Here is a 16,806-nt window from a genome sequence, read left to right on the forward strand (position 1 = left end):
TGCAGCAGCAGGATGCAGGAGGGTGGCATTGGTGCTCCCAGGACTGCCCCGGCGTGGATCACTTTGTGGAGCAGCCACTTCCCAGAGGCTGTGATTAAGCAGCCCCTAAAGATTTGGGGCACCCATGCTGCTGCTGCAAATTTATTTCATCCAGACTGCAACAGGGGCTTTGGCCTCCCAGACCTGTCGATGCAGCTGTGTCCGAGGGTTTCCAAGGTTTTGGGAGGCAGTTTTAACAAGCCTGTGCCATCTGCTCCACCTCTGGCTCTGCTTCTTTGTGGCCAGTTTGTGCTGGGAGCTCGAAGCAGGGAGAGGAGTTGGGTTTTAAAGCTCAGCAGGGCATGAGGCCATGGTGCTGGCACGTCATGGAAATACATGGGGAACAAAGCATCCAAAAGGCTTCATAAAACCAGGGGATATCCTGAGCTGGAAGTGACCCAGGGATCATCCAGTCCAACTCCTGGCCCTGCACAGACCACCCCAACAATCCCCCCTGTGCCTGAGAGCATTGTCCAGCATTGTCTGGCAGCCTCAGGGCCGTGATGTGGCACGTGGTGCCATGGGTTAATTGATAAGGTGCTGTTATGTCATAGGATGCACTTGATGATCTCCAATGTCTTTTCCAACCCAGCTGATCTGTGATCGTTCCCTAGGAAACCTGTTCAGTGCCTGAGCACCCTCTAGGGGAAGAACCTTTTCCTGATATCCAGGCTAAACCTCCCTGGCACAGCTCCAGCCTTTCTTTGAATCCCATTCCTGGTCATAGAGATCAGAGCTGTGCCCCGGGAGGAGATGCAGCCCCGCTGAGATCTGACCTCAGTCTTCTCTGTTCCAGCTGAACAGACCAGGTGCTCTCACCCTCAGCCCTACCACGCTCTCAGCCCTCATTTGGATGCTCTTTAACAGCTTTGAGTTCTCTCTGTGCTGAGTGCCCGAGACCTTCGCCAGGACTTGGATAACTCAGCACTGTCAGACACACCGCTGCCTTCCCGCGGGGCAGGAGCCGCTCCGGCTGCCGGGGGGCTCTCACCTGTCTATGAGCAGCTCCAGCAGCACCACGTGTGCGTGCTGGCTGAACTCGGGCTCGCTGTCGCTGTGCCGATAGCGCTGCAGCAGCACCGCTATGTCCAGCTCGCAGGACACCTTGTCGGGGAACTTCCAGGAGGGGAAGCGCACGGCGCCGGCCCGGGAGCACACGTCGGCGATGGCGGCCTGCAGGTCCCGCAGGTCGGCCCGCAGGCTCTCCATGCAGCCGCGGTGGCCGAGGAGGTGCGCCATGGTGCGGGACAAGGCCCGGGAACAACGGGGCCACCAGGCCTTGGGTGGAGGGAACGCCCTACCGGGACAGGCAGCTGGAAACGGACCGGCACGGTACCCCCCGGGCCCGACGATCTCCAGGAGTGCTGGGGAACCGGGGGGAACCGGGAGGATCGGAGCAATCAGCAGCAGCCGCGGAGCAAAAACGCGAGCCCCGGGACCTGAGCTAGGCCTCGGCGTCCCAGCCTTGTCGCCATGGCAACCACTCCCCTCCCGCGCCGCAGTGGTGCATTCCTGCTTTGGTGTCCCGCCCGCCTCCCCCTCGCGGGGCGCTAATGGTACAGCCCGCAGCGGGAGCGCGCGCCCTGTGTCCGCCCACTTCCCGGAAATCCGCGCCTGCGCCCCGCGGACCTGCGTCACTTCCGGCGCGCACGCGCGGCCCAGCGCCCGCCGCCGCCATTTCGCTCCAGTCGGTGCCGGCGCCGCCGCTGCTCCCGCCCGAACCTCGCCCGCCCCTCGATCGGCCCCGCCCGGCGCGGAGCCCCCGGCCCCGCCAGCGCCATGCCCGCCGGACCCGTGCAGGCTGTGCCTCCGGCGCAGCCCGCGCCCCCTGCTGAGAGCAAACCGGTGCGAACCGGGGAGGGGCGGCGGTGAGGGAGGGAAGGGAAGCGGGGAATGGCGCGGGGGGTGGGAGTGAGGCCCTCACGGACCGGACCGGACCGGACCGGGCTGGGCTGGGCTTGGCTTGGGGGAGCTGCGGTTTAGTCCGGAGCTCTGCACTGACCCCTGTGCCCCACTCAGGTGAGATCCCACCTGCAGCGCTGCCCCAGCCCTGGGCCCAGCACAGGAGGGACCTGGAGCTGCTGGACAGAGTCCAGAGGAGGCACCAGAGATGTTCCAAGGGCTGGAGCCCCTCTGCTCCAGAGCCAGGCTGGGAGAGCTGGGGGTGCTCACCTGGAGAGGAGAAGGCTCCAGGGAGAGCTCAGAGCCCCTTGCAGGGCCTGAAGGGGCTCCAGGAGAGCTGGAGAGGGACTGGGGACCAGGGCTGGAGGGACAGGACACAGGGAATGGCTTCCACTGTCAGAGGGCAGGGATGGATGGGAGATTGGGAATTAAGAATTGTTCCCTGGCAGGGTGGGCAGGCCCTGGCACAGGGTGCCCAGAGCAGCTGTGGCTGCCCCTGGATCCCTGGCAGTGCCCAATGCCAGGAGCCTGGGATAGTGGAGGGGGGGGTGTGAGATGAGCTCTAGGTTGCCTTCCCACCCAAAGCATTCCATGATTCCCTGGAGACAGCAGGATCCTGCTGGGGCTGGGCAGGAGCTGAGCCCTTCCCTAGCTGTGCCCCAGGGCTGTGGCTGCAGTGAGTGTGGGATGCCAGGAGCTGGAGGAGCTGCCTGGCTCCAGGAATGATGTGTGGAAGGATTAAAAGTCTGAGGGAGTGTGGCAGGGCTGTGTGTCCCAGCACCCTCCCAGATCCTTTCATTCATGTTCTTTGCAGCCTGAGATGGGAATATTCATTCGTTGTGCATTCCTGAGATGGGAATACAGCTCCCACAGAGCTGGAGCTGCTGTCCTGACTCTCACACAGCAGCATCAGCACTCTTGGAGCTGATCTCACTGAGAGCCGTGGAAAATTGTGATTCCCTCCTAAAAACCCAGTGGCTTTTATGCACAAATGTTACCAAGGCAACTTGGCACCTCTGTTAAATAAAATATCTCAAGTGTGGTGTTGCCCCATCCTTTAGCTCCTCAAGATGATGTTCTGAGGGAGTGGGAATAAAAACTAGAAATGTTCCTGGTGCCTTTCTGTTAACATACTTTATTAGGGATGTATTTTATGGAATGGTTTACATTGGGAGGGACCTTAAAGCCCATCTCATCCGACCCCTGCCAGGGCAGGGACACTTCCACTGTCCCAGCTGCTCCAGGCCCTGTCCAGCCTGGCCTGGGGCACTGCCAGGGACCAGTTTGACCTGAGATCATTTTCTGGCTTGGATTCTTCATGGATTTGGCAGAGCTGGGAGCTCTACGTGAATTTTAAGTTATCCCCGACTGTTCCTGTTAGGATTATAAATGTTTCCAGCAGATCTGTCCTGGTTTATAACATCTTTTCTTGGAAGCTGTCTGGTGAGGAAGAGAAGCAGTATCTTTAGTATCCTGCAAAAGCAGCTCCTGGTTTTACTGGAATACAGAGCAATCCACAGGGAAGGTTCTGGGATTTTAGTTAGGATCCTCCTGTAACATCAGTGAGAAGAACACTCTGTTGGAGATTTTCTCTTCAAAACAGTTTCTGTTGCAGCTACAATGGCATTAAAAGCTGTGATTATTTAATGTGGAGTTAATAATTTAGGTCCCACAGGCCCCTAGGAAGATACAGAACTTCCACAGGTGGTGAGGAATTATGAATTATTGCTGGAAATGTTACTGGAGACTCCTGGCTCAGAATTTAAAAACAGCCTTGGGGTCAAGGCTGATACAGTGAAAATTGTTGTGGTTCCCATGGAGGCACCCTCCCTGTTGCCCTGCTTTCCCTGCCCCTGAGAATCCAAGGAACTGGTGGGATGGATGATCCACATTGTTCAGCCGGTTCAGTGACTGAGGGGCTGAGGAGGAGGATGGATAAAGGTTCCTGTGTGCAGTTGGGAGTGTGTTTGGAGTGCCTAATCCTGACACCCCTTCACCTTTTGCAATGAAACTCTCTTTATTACAGCCAGAAGAGGAGCCTAAAGAGGAGGCAGCACCAGCTAAGCCTGTGGTGGGAATTATTTACCCTCCTCCAGAGGTCAGGAATATTGTGGACAAGACTGCCAGCTTTGTAGCCAGGTGAGTGGCACTGCTGGTGTCTCTCTCTCCTGGATTTTCATGCTTCTGCTGTTCAGTGCAGCTCTAGAAGCTGAAGGAGGTCCCAGTTTTGTGGTTTTGCATGAAGGATTTTAAAGATTGAGAAAAGAAACAACAATATTCTACTGAAGAGGGTGTAAGACACCCTTTGCTGGAGAAACTGATAGTAAATAAATAAAGTCCTTGTTTAGATGTGCAGTGGGTGCTGCAATAACTGGGTAACAGGGCCTGTACTGAATGATCTGAAGGGGAAACCAAATTCCAGGTGCAAAGGGCGTCTTGGTACAGGAGTCAGGGCTGTGTTTTAGTGCTAAAATGTGCTGGGGTTTGGTTTCAGAGAATTCCTAAATGCTGCTCCAGTCAAACCCTTATGGTGTAACTCATGTCTAAAGTGCTGCCAAGGAGTGTTGGCTGCTTCTGAGCATAAGGGACTGTGTTTATCCCTTGGGATTGCAGAGACCTCCTCTTTTGGAGGAAGTGGAATTTTTAAATGAGACTGGGAGATATCCAGAGAATATGAAGAGGAACACCCTGTGGGAGCTGGGAATTTTCTCAAACTGCCCTGAAATAGCTGGCTCGTGCTTTAGGTGGGAGGAAGGGATGTTACCTAGACTGGGGCTCCTAAATGCAGCACTCTGGGCTGGTCAGTCCCTGCACAGGCTGATGTTTACCTGTTTTTTTCCCTTATATCATCATTCTGGAACTGAAATTAATCTTGAGAACTTGTTAATAGAGCAGATAAAATTGATGTAGTAAGTAACTTGTAAGCTTCATGCTTCATAACTGTAAAGTTCAGTCAGTGGTGGAAATGACCTTTGAGTGCAGACAGATTTGACTGTGGAACAGTTGTGAGTGTGAATTTTTAATATTCACATTAAAGACAGAATTAGGGGGACAGTTGCATCTAACTTTTGTGTGTCCAGCTGTGTGGAAGCTACTGAGAGAGAAACTCCTCACATGTGAAAGAGAAAATGATCTTCCAAGGGGCTGGTGCCTCAACATGTCCTAGTCTGAAGGAGACATTTACCCTTGAGTTGATGATGGTCTAAACATTTTTTCTTCCTGCTCCCCAGAAATGGTCCAGAGTTTGAAGCCCGAATTCGTCAGAATGAAATAAATAACCCCAAGTTCAACTTCCTGAACCCCAACGACCCTTACCATGCCTACTACCGGCACAAGGTCAGCGAGTTCAAGGAGGGCAAAGCCCAGGAGCCCTCAGCTGCCATCCCCAAGGTCATGCAGCAGCAGCAGAGTGCCCAGCAGCAGCTCCCTCAGAAGGTGAGTGTTCCTTTTCATCCCTTTGGGGAAGAATTTGGTCACTTTGGAGTGGTGTCACAGCCTGCGGCTGAGAAGAAAGGAAGCTTGAAAGTGAAGAAGAAGCAGTGTTTGTACAGTTGTCAAAATGCCAACAGTGAGAAGCTTGGAGTTGAGGGTCTGGGGCTTTGTTTTGATGCAGGTGTGCATCTCCCATGTGCTGGTAACTCAGAGTTTTTGGAAACTGCCAAATACAGTTTAACTGGTCCGTGTTAATTAAGTTTAGCTTTGTGTTGACTTACAGAGTACTTACACTAGGGATCACTTGAACTGGATGTGGCAGAGGCAAGCCTTGGGAATCCCTTGGGGTTCTGTTTGGCATTGTTTCATGCACTGTTTTGTAGAAACTTTTCCTGCCAGAAGGATCGACCTCCCCTTAAAACTTGGGGTACAAAATGCAGCTCACCTTGTTCAGCTGTGCCTTCAAACATTCTGGGTGGGAAAAGGGCATGAAGTGAATCCAGGGCTTTTCCATGCTTGGCATGGCCAGCAGCCACACTGCTGGCCCTGGGAGGCCTATAGCAAAGTCCTGATACATTCCAGATGTGTTTGTGTTGGAACAACATTTTTAATAGTAATAATTATACCTGATGGTTTCTCATCCTTGTGCCTGCCAGGATGGCAACTGGCATTACGTTCCTGTAGCAGCTGGAGGGAAAAAAAGATTCTCCTGAGTGTTTGGTGACTGTTCCTTGCAGGTGATGCCTCAGCTTATAGCTTTTGTATTTTTCAGATTCTATTCTGCTTTAGTGTGTAAGTCTAGGCTTCATATTATGGGATGGTGAGCTCTCTTCACAGAGTAGGGAGACAAAACAATTCTTTCTCTAGCTGGGGACCAAGGACAAATGATCCAAATCTTAGGCTCAAGAGCACAAACAACGTGGGCTGGAGAGAGAAAATAAGAAGGATGGGACTGCATGGGCTAAACCTGGAATTGGACAATTAACTCCGATATGCAAACGGACCAAAATTTATAAAAGTGAGAGACCCCGTGACCTGTTGTCCATTTTGTGACATTTTGGGTTGTGCTGCCCAAGGTGGATTTATTTGAGGCCTCTTAACAAATCCCTACTTTATCCTTTAGCTCTGTCTAGCCTCTGTTCTAGCTCAGCCTTCCCAAGGCATCCCAGGAAGTCACGGGGCTGTGTGTTCTCCCTGCAGGTGCAGGCCCAGGTGATCCAGGAGACCGTGGTTCCCAAGGAGCCCCCGCCCGAGTTCGAGTTCATCGCGGACCCTCCGTCCATCTCGGCCTTCGACCTGGACGTGGTGAAGCTCACGGCTCAGTTTGTGGCCCGCAACGGGAGGCAGTTCCTCACCCAGCTCATGCAGAAGGAGCAGAGGAATTACCAGTTTGATTTCCTTCGCCCCCAGCACAGCCTCTTCAACTACTTCACCAAGCTGGTGGAGCAGTACACAAAGGTACTCCAGGCAGGGTGATTCCTTCCACGGCAGGAATGAGTTCAGAGGGCTGATGAAGCCCTGCAAACCAGCCAGGCTGGAAAATATCCAGGAATCCAGCCTTTAAATCCTACTCTTCAGAGTGAATATTGTGCTGAACACAGTGGGCTGTCCCCTAAATGTACCACACACTACTGTAATCTCAGTGAAGGTTGTTTTGGGTTTTTTTGTTGGTTTTTTTTTTAATCTGAAGGATAATTGGAAGGCCACAAATTAATATTTTGAAGGGCAGGGATCTGCAGTAAGTAGTGAGAGGGCTGCAGTAGAATAAATGGGATATAGTCCTGGGGGTCTGCTGGTATTTTTAGCAGCATGGAAAGGGAGTAATTGCACTGAAAGAGGCTTTGGCACAAAGAGCTGTCACCAACTGTCGTGCAAAATGTGTTTCAGATCTTGATCCCACCAAAGGGCTTACTCCTCAAGCTCAAGAAGGAGGCTGAAAATCCCAAGGAAGTCCTGGATCAGGTATTCCAGAAAAAATTTGTTAAAATGCTGAAGCATTTTTGCTGTGTTTTGAATTTTTTTCTCTTTGCATGTTTTTGGCTTGTTGGCAGCAAATAGAAAATAAAATGGATGTGTCACTTACTGTCACTCAAATACAGGGGGCTCAAAGTTGCTTTAAGCTGCAGCTGGTGTTTGTATTGGGAGTAGCTTGTGGTAGCACAGAGATACTGCACAGCCCCATTTCCAAATGCTTACAGAGTGGAATCCTGGAATATCTTGAGTGGGAGGGATCCCACCATCCAGGCCACCCCTGGCCCTGCCCAGACCCCCCACCAACCCCACCCTGGGCATCCCTGGCAGTGCTGGCCAAAGGCTCCTGGAGCTCTGGCAGCCTCGGGGCCGTGCCCATTCCCTGGGGAGCCTGGGCAGTGCCAGCACCCTCTGGGAGAAGAACCTTTCCCTGATCTCAGCCTAACACTGCTCCAGCTGTTCCTCCTTTCATTTGCAAACCAGCAGTGAGGCGGCTATGCTGTTCTTTGTCTGACACTGTGCTCTGTCTGCTCCTGCAGGTCTATTACAGAGTGGAGTGGGCCAAGTTCCAGGAGCGAGAGAGAAAGAAGGAAGAGGAGGAGAAGGAGAAGGAGCGTGTTGCATATGCCCAGATTGACTGGCACGACTTTGTGGTTGTGGAAACAGTTGACTTCCAGCCCAATGAGCAAGGTACTGATGTTCAATGTTGTCAGAAAATGTGTCCTGAAGTGCCATTTTTAGGCAGGCATTGGGGTTTACAGCCTTTTATCCTTCAGAGTTGAAGGGAAAAGCCTTACACTGACATTTTGCAGGCTGTTGTTTTTCTCTGGAGTCACTGATGTTCTTCTTGAAGGAAGTCCAGAATTGCAGTAGTGTCCACTTCTCCACTTCTACCAGGACAGAAGAGCTTGTCCCACTTTCTAGTAGTCCTTCTATTTATGTCACTTTATCTTAATGTGTCATGCTGGTGTTTGTATAGACTCCATCCATTCCCTTCCTCGTCCTCTGGCTGCCAGGGATTTTGTTGCCACTGCTTTCTGTTGAAGAATTGGTATTTCTGTCAGTGTGTGTTGAGTAATGAAATGGGATAGAGAAACAGAAGCTCCGTTTTCTGCATTGTAGGGAATTTCCCTCCTCCCACCACTCCAGAAGAGCTGGGAGCTCGAATCCTGATTCAGGAGCGTTATGAGAAGTTTGGGGAAAGTGAGGAGGTGGAGATGGAGGTGGAATCAGATGAGGAAGATGAAAAGCAAGAGAAAACAGATGAGCCTCCAGCCCAGCTGGATCAGGACACACAAGTGCAGGATATGGATGAGGTAACTGGAAAACAGCATTTTGTCCCTTAAAGTTTATGTGGTTTATGATGGTCCCCGCTTTCACTGTAAATAGTTTTTCATTTCTTGAGGAAATGAAATTTCCCTCTGATGACATCTCCAAACAACCTGTTACTGCTGGAATAAGGTTGTTTTTTTTAATGTTTTCCATGACAATTCAAGTTCCAAGAGAGAAATCCAGTAATCTTAGCACTCAGTGGTGTGGATTTTATACTTCTGTGGTTTTAAGTCTTTCAGGCTATTTTGTGCCCAGAGTCTGGAGCACTGAAAGATGACTCATCTTAGCCTCTGCCCACTGTAAGCTGTTTTTCTGGTAACAGGGAACGAGAGTGTGGTTAACTGTGAGCCCCTGTGTGCATGACTGCTATAATGTGGAAGCTGAGGAATATTTGCTTCCTCTTCTGGGGCTGCTGAATTTCTGATTCATGGACCAGAGGAACCACTATGCCATAGGTGTCCAAAACAGCTCCATTGCTTTGAAGCTGCATAATCTGTTCTTACAGCACTGTGTAGGATGTCTCGAAGGAATTTGACCACTGGAACTTGGTTGTGACTTTTGTTTCCTTTTCAATAAGGGGTCAGATGATGAAGATGAAGGTCAGAAGGTTCCTCCTCCTCCAGAAACCCCGATGCCACCCCCTCTCCCTCCCACACCAGATCAAGTCATTGTGCGGAAAGATTATGATCCCAAAGGTAAATCAAACTGAAAAATCACCTTTATTTCTTCCTGAAGAATCCCAAACCATTTGTTTCTAGACTGAGCCAACACTGTGGTTTTGTTCTCCTAGCCTCAAAACCGTTGCCACCTGCCCCGGCTCCGGATGAGTACTTGGTGTCTCCCATCACTGGAGAAAAGATTCCTGCCAGTAAAATGCAGGAGCACATGAGGATTGGGCTCCTGGATCCACGGTGGCTGGAGCAGCGAGATCGATCCATCCGGGAGAAGCAGAGTGATGACGAGGTCTATGCCCCAGGTCAGCTTGAGCACTTATTGCACAGCCCCTCACTGCCCCCACTAAGCAGGACCATCTGAAATGGAGCTCTGTGTGTGCTGCCCTTTCTGTGATAATGAGATGGGAATGTTTGTCAGCTGTTGCTGGGCAGTGTTTTTCCAAAAAAAAAAGGGGACAGGATTAGGACTTTAAAGGTCCTTGTGGTCCCTTCCAACTCAGAATATTCAGTGTGAAAAGAGTATCACTCAGCCACTAGGTATCAACTAATAGAAAGATCAATAAGAGGCTTAGTTTTATTCCTTGTGATAAGGATTGCTCTTGTTCCCTCAGGTTTGGATATTGAGAGCAGCCTGAAGCAGCTGGCAGAGCGTCGTACTGATATCTTTGGTGTAGAGGAGACTGCCATTGGTAAAAAGATTGGTGAAGAAGAGATCCAGAAACCAGAGGAAAAGGTAAAGTAGAAATTGGGAATTTGTATTTGATTGGTTGGAGTTCTTTTTGTAATAGGGCCCTGTAGCATTGTGTATGCTCAGGGACACAAGAGTCTTGAATTTTTTTTCTTTCTATCAAGCTGCTCTCTGGATTTCTTTGCAGTCTGGCCAGGTTGGGTTAATCTGATTTATTTTACTCTCTCAGGTGACCTGGGATGGCCACTCGGGCAGCATGGCCCGCACACAGCAGGCTGCTCAGGCCAATATCACTCTGCAAGAGCAAATTGAAGCCATCCACAAGGCCAAGGGACTGGTGCCAGAGGATGACAGCAAGGAGAAGATCGGGCCCAGCAAACCCAATGAGATACCCCAGCCACCCCCTCCTTCCTCAGCCTCCAACCCCCCTGCCAGTGCCCAGCCCATCACATCTGTACCTCGCCCACCCACCGTGAGTGTTTGGGCTCTCAGAAGCCAATTACTGGGACTGTAGTTAATTAGGAGGGGTCCTGATGGAGGTCAAGTGTGCTGGCATGGAAGATGATTTTATAGGAAGTTTGTAGTTTAAAAGTAGTTTGGAAATACTAGAAGAACCTTATTGAACTTGCTGTTAAAAATGGAATATAATACTCTGGTGGAGTTTTTACTTAGAGGTATCAAAAAGACTGGGATCAGCCAGGCAGTGGGATTTTGGAGACAGAGAAATGGCTAAAAAAGGGATGGCTGGGGGCCTTTATAGGTGTAGAGTGATGTTGGACGAAAGCAGCCCATGGTAAGAAGGGATCTGCTGTGAGTCCCAAACAGCAATTTAGCAAAGGAACTAAGTGCCTGGAGGTCTGATCCCAAAGAGGGGAGGGAAGGAGGACCCCTTTAATCTGTTAATGAGGCTTCTGTGCCTGTTCAGAGCAGCATGGGTTGCCCATATGATTGGGCCACTAAGGCTCCCTGCGAGTCTTTGGGCAGCAGACCCCGTGGTTGTGTTTCCCTGTTACTTTAACTGGGGCTGTGGGCAGCCCTGGACATTTCTTCTGAAGAGCTTCACCTTCTCTCCCAGATGCCTCCTCCCGTGCGTGCCGCCGTGGTTTCTGCAGTGCCGGTCATGCCTCGCCCCCCCATGACGTCCGTGGTCCGGCTGCCCCCAGGATCTGTCATAGCCACCCCCATGCCTCCCATCATCCACACCCCACGCATCAACGTGGTGCCCATGCCCCCCTCTGCTCCCCCCATCATGAGCCCCCGCCCGCCCCCCATGATTGTCCCCACAGGTCAGTGGCTTTGGTGGCTTCAATTTTCCTGGGGAATTGTTGGATAATTCTTTTAGAGTGGGCTTTGGCTTGGAGTCTTTTTCCTCCTGTGCCCTGGTTCTGGTGTGTAACTGGGACTGCAGGCACTAAGTTGTGCTGTTAAGAGTTTGGGGGTGTTTGGTATGGCTTATCTAGTCATGCTTTTGGGCTCAAGGCTCTTCCTGCACCATTAAATGCAGGGAGTCCTGTGGCCCCAGGAGCCTGCCCGGGTGAAAATTAAGAATGCAGGGTAAAGAGAAGCTGCCAGCACCTCAGTGGGTGTTACAGCTCCTTACAGAAGCTGCTGCTGCTGGAGGAAAAGCTGTTTGCTGGCCCTTTTCCTCATTAGGTGCTTTGAAGTTAAAAAGCATAATGTAAGAAGCAATTCTTCCTTTTTTTCATCTTTTCTTCCCTAACTGGAGGAGCTGGCACCGCTGCCTGCCAAACTGAGAGCGTGTTCTTTTTTTGCAAGATCTGCAGGAAGCTCTCATGCCTTGTTATCTCTTCCTGGAATGCTTCCCAATATAAGAGCTCTCTGAATGTTTGAAGTTTGCATGTTGCTGTTGGTTGTAACTTCCTCCATGTATTGTGGCATTTATTTTCAGCCTGTGCTGCTCTGCTCAGAGTGTTTTTGTTGTGAGGGGGCGTTTGCTGTGCACTCAGGGGGTGACTGTGGCTTGTGCTGTGTGTCCCCATCCATTCCAGCCTTTGTCCCTGCTCCTCCCGTGGCTCCGGTCCCGTCCCCTGCACCGATGCCTCCCGTCCACCCCCCGCCACCCATGGAGGATGAGCCAGTCTCCAAGAAGCTGAAGAGTGAGGACAGCCTGATTCCAGAGGAGGAATTTCTGCGCAGGAACAAGGTACATGTCTGAGTCAGAGTCCTGGGCTGCTCCACTCCAGCTCAGAGGGGCTGTAAAGCCAGTTCCCTGCGCAGAGGGGCAAAAATACCTGGCAAGAAATGGACTTCCTGAGGTATCTCCTTTCTTTTGTCATTCCTGAGCAAACCAAACTCCTTTGTCTCTTGATGAGAAGAGCTACACAGGGTGGGATAATGCTCTTCTGTAATTAAGGGCAGTGAGAGGTAGGTTATAATGCAGAGAAGAACTAAAGTTGCTAATGAGCTTTTAGAGAGAGGAGAGCTAAGCAGGAGATGCAAAGAGATTAGAGTATCAATGCCAGCATGATAGTAGGGTAATGTGGTGTATTCCTAACAAGGTGAGCTAAATGTGAGCCTCTCTTCCTTCCTGAGGAGTGCCAGTGTCACAGGAGGAGTTTTAAATCCTTAGGAAGGGCTGTATGGTTTTTCTGGGAATATTTAAAGTAAGAGAGGAGATTTAGATGGCATACTGGGAAGGAATTGTTCCTTGGGAAGGTGGAGAGGCCCTGGCACAGGGTGCCCAGAGAAGCTGTGGCTGCCCCATCCTTGTAAGTGTCCTTGGTTGGATGGGGCTTGTAGCACCCTGAATAGTGGAAGTTGTCCTCTGGCTATGGCAGGGGGTGGGACTGGAAGGACTTTAAGGTCCTTTCCAACCCAAACCGATCTGATTCTGTGGTTTCATGGGCACAGAGAAGCTCAGTGCTCTCTCTCCTGGTCAGTGCTTCACACCCTCCCCCTGTGACACCATCAGCACATGTGGTGCTTGATAGATGGCACACGAAAGGAAGAGAAATCCAACCAAATGTTTTATTGTGGGAGCAGTGGAGTAACTTGTAAACACATTTGGTGTGTTTACTGAAGAACCAAGATATGGGAATGAACACTTATTCTGGTGCTGTCTTACTACAGCCCTGAGAGACTTTATCTGTGTTTTCCCATAGGGCCCGGTCACGGTCAAAGTCCAGGTTCCCAACATGCAGGACAAGACGGAATGGAAGCTGAATGGCCAAGTGCTGGTGTTCACCCTGCCCCTCTCAGACCAGGCATGTAGCTCATCCTCCTGCCCTGCTCCATGTGCTGCCTGTCAGAGCAGCAGCTGGGAGCTCAGCCTGCTCCCCACACTGCAGCTCCACGGGGCTGGGGAGCAGGACTGGGACAAAAGCACTGAAGGAGCCCTTTGGTCCTCCCCAGGTGTCTGTAATAAAGGTTAAGATCCACGAGGCCACTGGGATGCCAGCTGGGAAGCAGAAGCTGCAGTATGAGGTGGGTATAAGGTCTTCAAATGCTGGTTGTTTCTTCAGTGCATTCTCTCACATGACTTTTTTGAAAAGAAGAATTATAATGTATAATTTAATGCACTCTGAGATACTGGAAGAGCAAAGGGAATGCTTTTCCTGCCTGCACAGCCCAGCTGTGACAGATCTGCCCTCTGTCACAGCAGGACAGGCTTTTAGTAGGAGATTAAATCAGTGGATTTTCATATTGTTGCTGCTGCAGATGAGTCTTCCAAACTTGGTGTGGCTTTCTCTGAAATCAGCGTCTTGTTTTATTAGAGTTTTGTTGTTGTTGGTTTTTTTGGGTTTTTTTTTTTTTTTTTTTTTTTTTTTTGACATTTAACTGCAGCAGCCTGCTCCCACAGCTCTGCTGTGTGCTCGGGGAGGTGGGCGAGCATGCTTTGGAACTCTGGCAGCTCAGGGAAGGCTTTCTCCAGAACAGGGAAGGGAAGGCTCACTCTCTCTTCTCTCTTTCCTCTGGGAGCCAGAGCTGTGAGAAAAGCCCCGTTCCTTTTTAATGACTTATTTCCAGTCATGCATGTGCCCAGGCAGGCACAACCTGCTGCCTAAGCAGTGAACTTTGTGCACTTATCTCCTCCGAGTTCATCTGTGGACAGATATTCTGTTAACCCTTAACAAGAAAGGGAGCTGAACTGATTATTTTTAAGGGAAAAAAAAAAAGGTGGGGGGAGAGTGGAGCCTGAGTAACTCCCATTGTGGTGGCTCTTTATCTGTGTGTTGTAGGAGCCACATTGTCTATATTGGCTGGTCTAGTGGAAAGTGTCCCTGCCTGTGGCAAGGGGGGTGGATGGGGGGATCTTTAGGCTCCCAAACCATTCTAGGATTCTGTACCCACCTCCAGTGTCCACCTTGGACACTGGAATCTCTCTGGGGTCCTCAAAGCCTGCAGTGTTCTGTCATCCCCCTGCTCTGAGTGTACAGCCAGGAGGGTTGGGATCTGGGTGGGAATCTGGGAAGGCAACGCTGAGGTTTGTGCTCTGACTGCTCTTTCGTGGTTCTTTTATCCTTTTCTCCTCTCCTCAGGGCATCTTCATCAAGGATTCCAACTCCCTGGCTTATTACAACATGACCAGTGGCTCTCTGATTCACCTGGCACTCAAAGAGAGAGGAGGCAGGAAGAAATAGGAGGTGTGGAGCCCTGAGACATAACGTGTCTGTGTTGTAACCCCAACCCCAACCCCCCTAATCCTGTTTCCATTCTGGCCTTTTTGGGGCTGTATCCACTGCCCCCCAGCAGTAGTTTGAACAGAGAGACTTTGGCCCCCACTGATGAGAAAGCTGGTGGAGCCCCAAAAGGTGTCAGTATAGTGAATAGTCTGTAGTGATCAATGCTTTGCTTGAGTGCAGGCTCTCCCTTGAATCCCATTTGGAAAAGACATCATCAAGGTCATGCCCAGCTTAGTTTAGATCCATCTTTGAGGGATTTATGGTGGCCAGGAGCATCATCTGTCTGCCCTCAGCACTCACTGCTTCATTTAACCTCTTGCTAATTGAAAACTTCTTCTCCACACACTTATTAACCCCCTTGTTCTTCTTTCCCTGTCTTGGATCTTGTGTGGACCCTGACTTGGAAGATTTTTGTCCCTTGGCATGAGCTTGTGTTGCTGTTCCTGTGATAAAGAAGGTCTGGGTCTGCCCTGGACAGCCTGTGATTTGTTTTAATAAATGTGTGGCTCTCCTTTCTTGGATTCGGGGTTTTTAATGGAGATGTGCCTGGTTTTGGAGCACCCGGATGGGAAAATACATCAGGATTTGTAATTAAGCAGTTTACAATAGGAAATCCTCTTAATTTCTGGGAAAAGCTACAAGAAAAGGGGCTTGTTGAATTTTCCCTGGTGCTCCTCAGTCATTCCTGAAGGAATGCTTATGTGTGAGGGGGGAAAAATACACTGAACTTAGCAAGAATTTTATCGGAAAATGTCATTTAACAATTTTATCCTGCAGCTGGAATCTCTTGGTCCTGGAGAGCATCTGGGTCTGGAAAACAGATGATTCCTGAGCCTTCAGTCAGCATTTGATAGAAAGACAACACAGCAAAGTTAATGAAATTAGGTGCCCAGGAAGAGGCAGGTGTCTGGAATTTGGGTACTTCTGGTTTTTTTGCGTAACCAAAGCCATACATTTATTATTATATATATTTTTAGTCATGGCCAGGCAGCATAGGAACATCCTGTTTACCTTATTCCATGCTTAGGAGGGGAGAGAGGGATGAAGCAGGAGGGAAGAGCCTGCATCCTCCTGCCTCTGCTGTGCTCCCCTGGGATCAGGAGGAAGCCCTGTGGCTGTGGGGACGGTGGCTGGCACTGTCCCAGCCCAGGTGGCTGGTGTTCCCTGACCACAGTGTCCAGCTGTTTGTCTCTGACAGGTCCCCACATGTCCCTGTCACAGCCTGCTCCCCTCCTTGCTGCAGGAATCTGGAGCATGTGGCTGGATGGTGGGTGCAGGGTGCTCCTGCCCTGCAGGAAGGCAGGATAATCACTTCCCTTCTCTCTTCAGAACCAGACAATAGGTACAATCCTGGAGAAAACAGGCAGTGAGCGGGGTTTTCCAGAGCGGATAGAAAAAAACTGCCAAGGGAGCTCTGAAATGGAGAAGTTGTGTTTGTATCCGGGGCCGGGCTGGGCTGTGCTGAAGGTCACCCTGTGTTCCTCCTCCTGCAGTGCTGGGCACGACGGAGCTCCTGATGGGAGCTGTTCCCTCTGTGCCCTCGGTAACAGTTTCAGCCAAGCCCCTTTACCGGCACTCCAGCAAGAAAACTTCCCCCTGGAAATCTCTTTCATGGAGCCTTGCCAGCCTGTTTCCATCTAAATCCGAGGAATGAATGCTGCAACAGACTGTGTGTGTGGAGATCTGGTACAAAACAAGCGCCATCGGAGCCTTCCAGTTCAGTGGCAAGGACTGGTGGGGCTTGGCTGCCAGAAAAATCTGGAAGTAGGTTGAGTTGCTGATTTTAAGGAGTCTCATTCCCTCTTCCTTTTGGCACAGTACCACCCTGAGAGGGATCCTTCCAATACCCCTCATTCTGTGCTGTAAGAGGAAGGAAATGGAGCGCTGGGCTCTGGAGGTGGGATGGACCTGCCCATGGCAGGCTTTACCTGGGACAGGTCTCAGCACATCCCAGTCTCCTACAGATCCTTTGGTGTGTTATTTTTGGGAGAGCCAGGCTGGTTTTACCTGTCTGGGGTGCTGTGGATGGGGACTCTGGGGTGACACAGCGGTGATCTGGCTGTGAGATCTTCAGGGCAGGGACAGCTCTGGAGAGTGAAACAGATCCTGGTGGATGCCCCAGTGC

General features: G+C 50.8%; 2 protein-coding genes across 2 annotated transcripts; one reads left to right on the forward strand and one right to left on the reverse strand.

The window, feature by feature from the left end:
* Window positions 1–1,026: 1,026 nt before the first annotated feature.
* On the reverse strand, window positions 1,027–1,583 carry CCDC157 (coiled-coil domain containing 157). The gene has a single exon (XM_018916372.3). The coding sequence runs from the start codon at window positions 1,276–1,278 to the stop codon at window positions 1,027–1,029; it is 252 nt and encodes an 83-aa protein (XP_018771917.1). The 5' UTR covers window positions 1,279–1,583.
* Window positions 1,584–1,708: 125 nt separating this feature from the next.
* SF3A1 (splicing factor 3a subunit 1) lies at window positions 1,709–15,202 on the forward strand. Its single transcript, XM_030232770.2, has 16 exons — window positions 1,709–1,884; window positions 3,968–4,080; window positions 5,172–5,376; window positions 6,574–6,831; window positions 7,261–7,335; window positions 7,884–8,034; window positions 8,467–8,660; window positions 9,254–9,371; window positions 9,467–9,652; window positions 9,962–10,083; window positions 10,268–10,510; window positions 11,114–11,324; window positions 12,048–12,202; window positions 13,161–13,262; window positions 13,411–13,482; window positions 14,538–15,202. Exons 1-16 carry the CDS (start codon window positions 1,819–1,821, stop codon window positions 14,637–14,639), a joined length of 2,373 nt encoding a protein of 790 aa, XP_030088630.1. The 5' UTR covers window positions 1,709–1,818; the 3' UTR covers window positions 14,640–15,202.
* The last annotated feature ends 1,604 nt before the right edge of the window (window positions 15,203–16,806 follow it).

Source organism: Serinus canaria, chromosome 15 (genome assembly GCF_022539315.1).
Source record: "Serinus canaria isolate serCan28SL12 chromosome 15, serCan2020, whole genome shotgun sequence".
In the NCBI taxonomy this organism is placed as follows: Eukaryota; Metazoa; Chordata; class Aves; order Passeriformes; family Fringillidae; genus Serinus; species Serinus canaria.

What these genes read in the sequence shown, in the direction of transcription:
- CCDC157 (XM_018916372.3), bottom strand. Translation starts at nt 1,278, where the DNA reads ATGGCGCACCTCCTCGGCCACCGCGGCTGCATGGAGAGCCTGCGGGCC.
- SF3A1 (XM_030232770.2), top strand. Translation starts at nt 1,819, where the DNA reads ATGCCCGCCGGACCCGTGCAGGCTGTGCCTCCGGCGCAGCCCGCGCCC. An exon ending in TGGTGGAGCAGTACACAAAG is followed by an intron (nt 6,832 to 7,260) that starts GTACTCCAGGCA and finishes AATGTGTTTCAG; the next exon opens with ATCTTGATCCCACCAAAGGG. An exon ending in TGACGAGGTCTATGCCCCAG is followed by an intron (nt 9,653 to 9,961) that starts GTCAGCTTGAGC and finishes TTGTTCCCTCAG; the next exon opens with GTTTGGATATTGAGAGCAGC.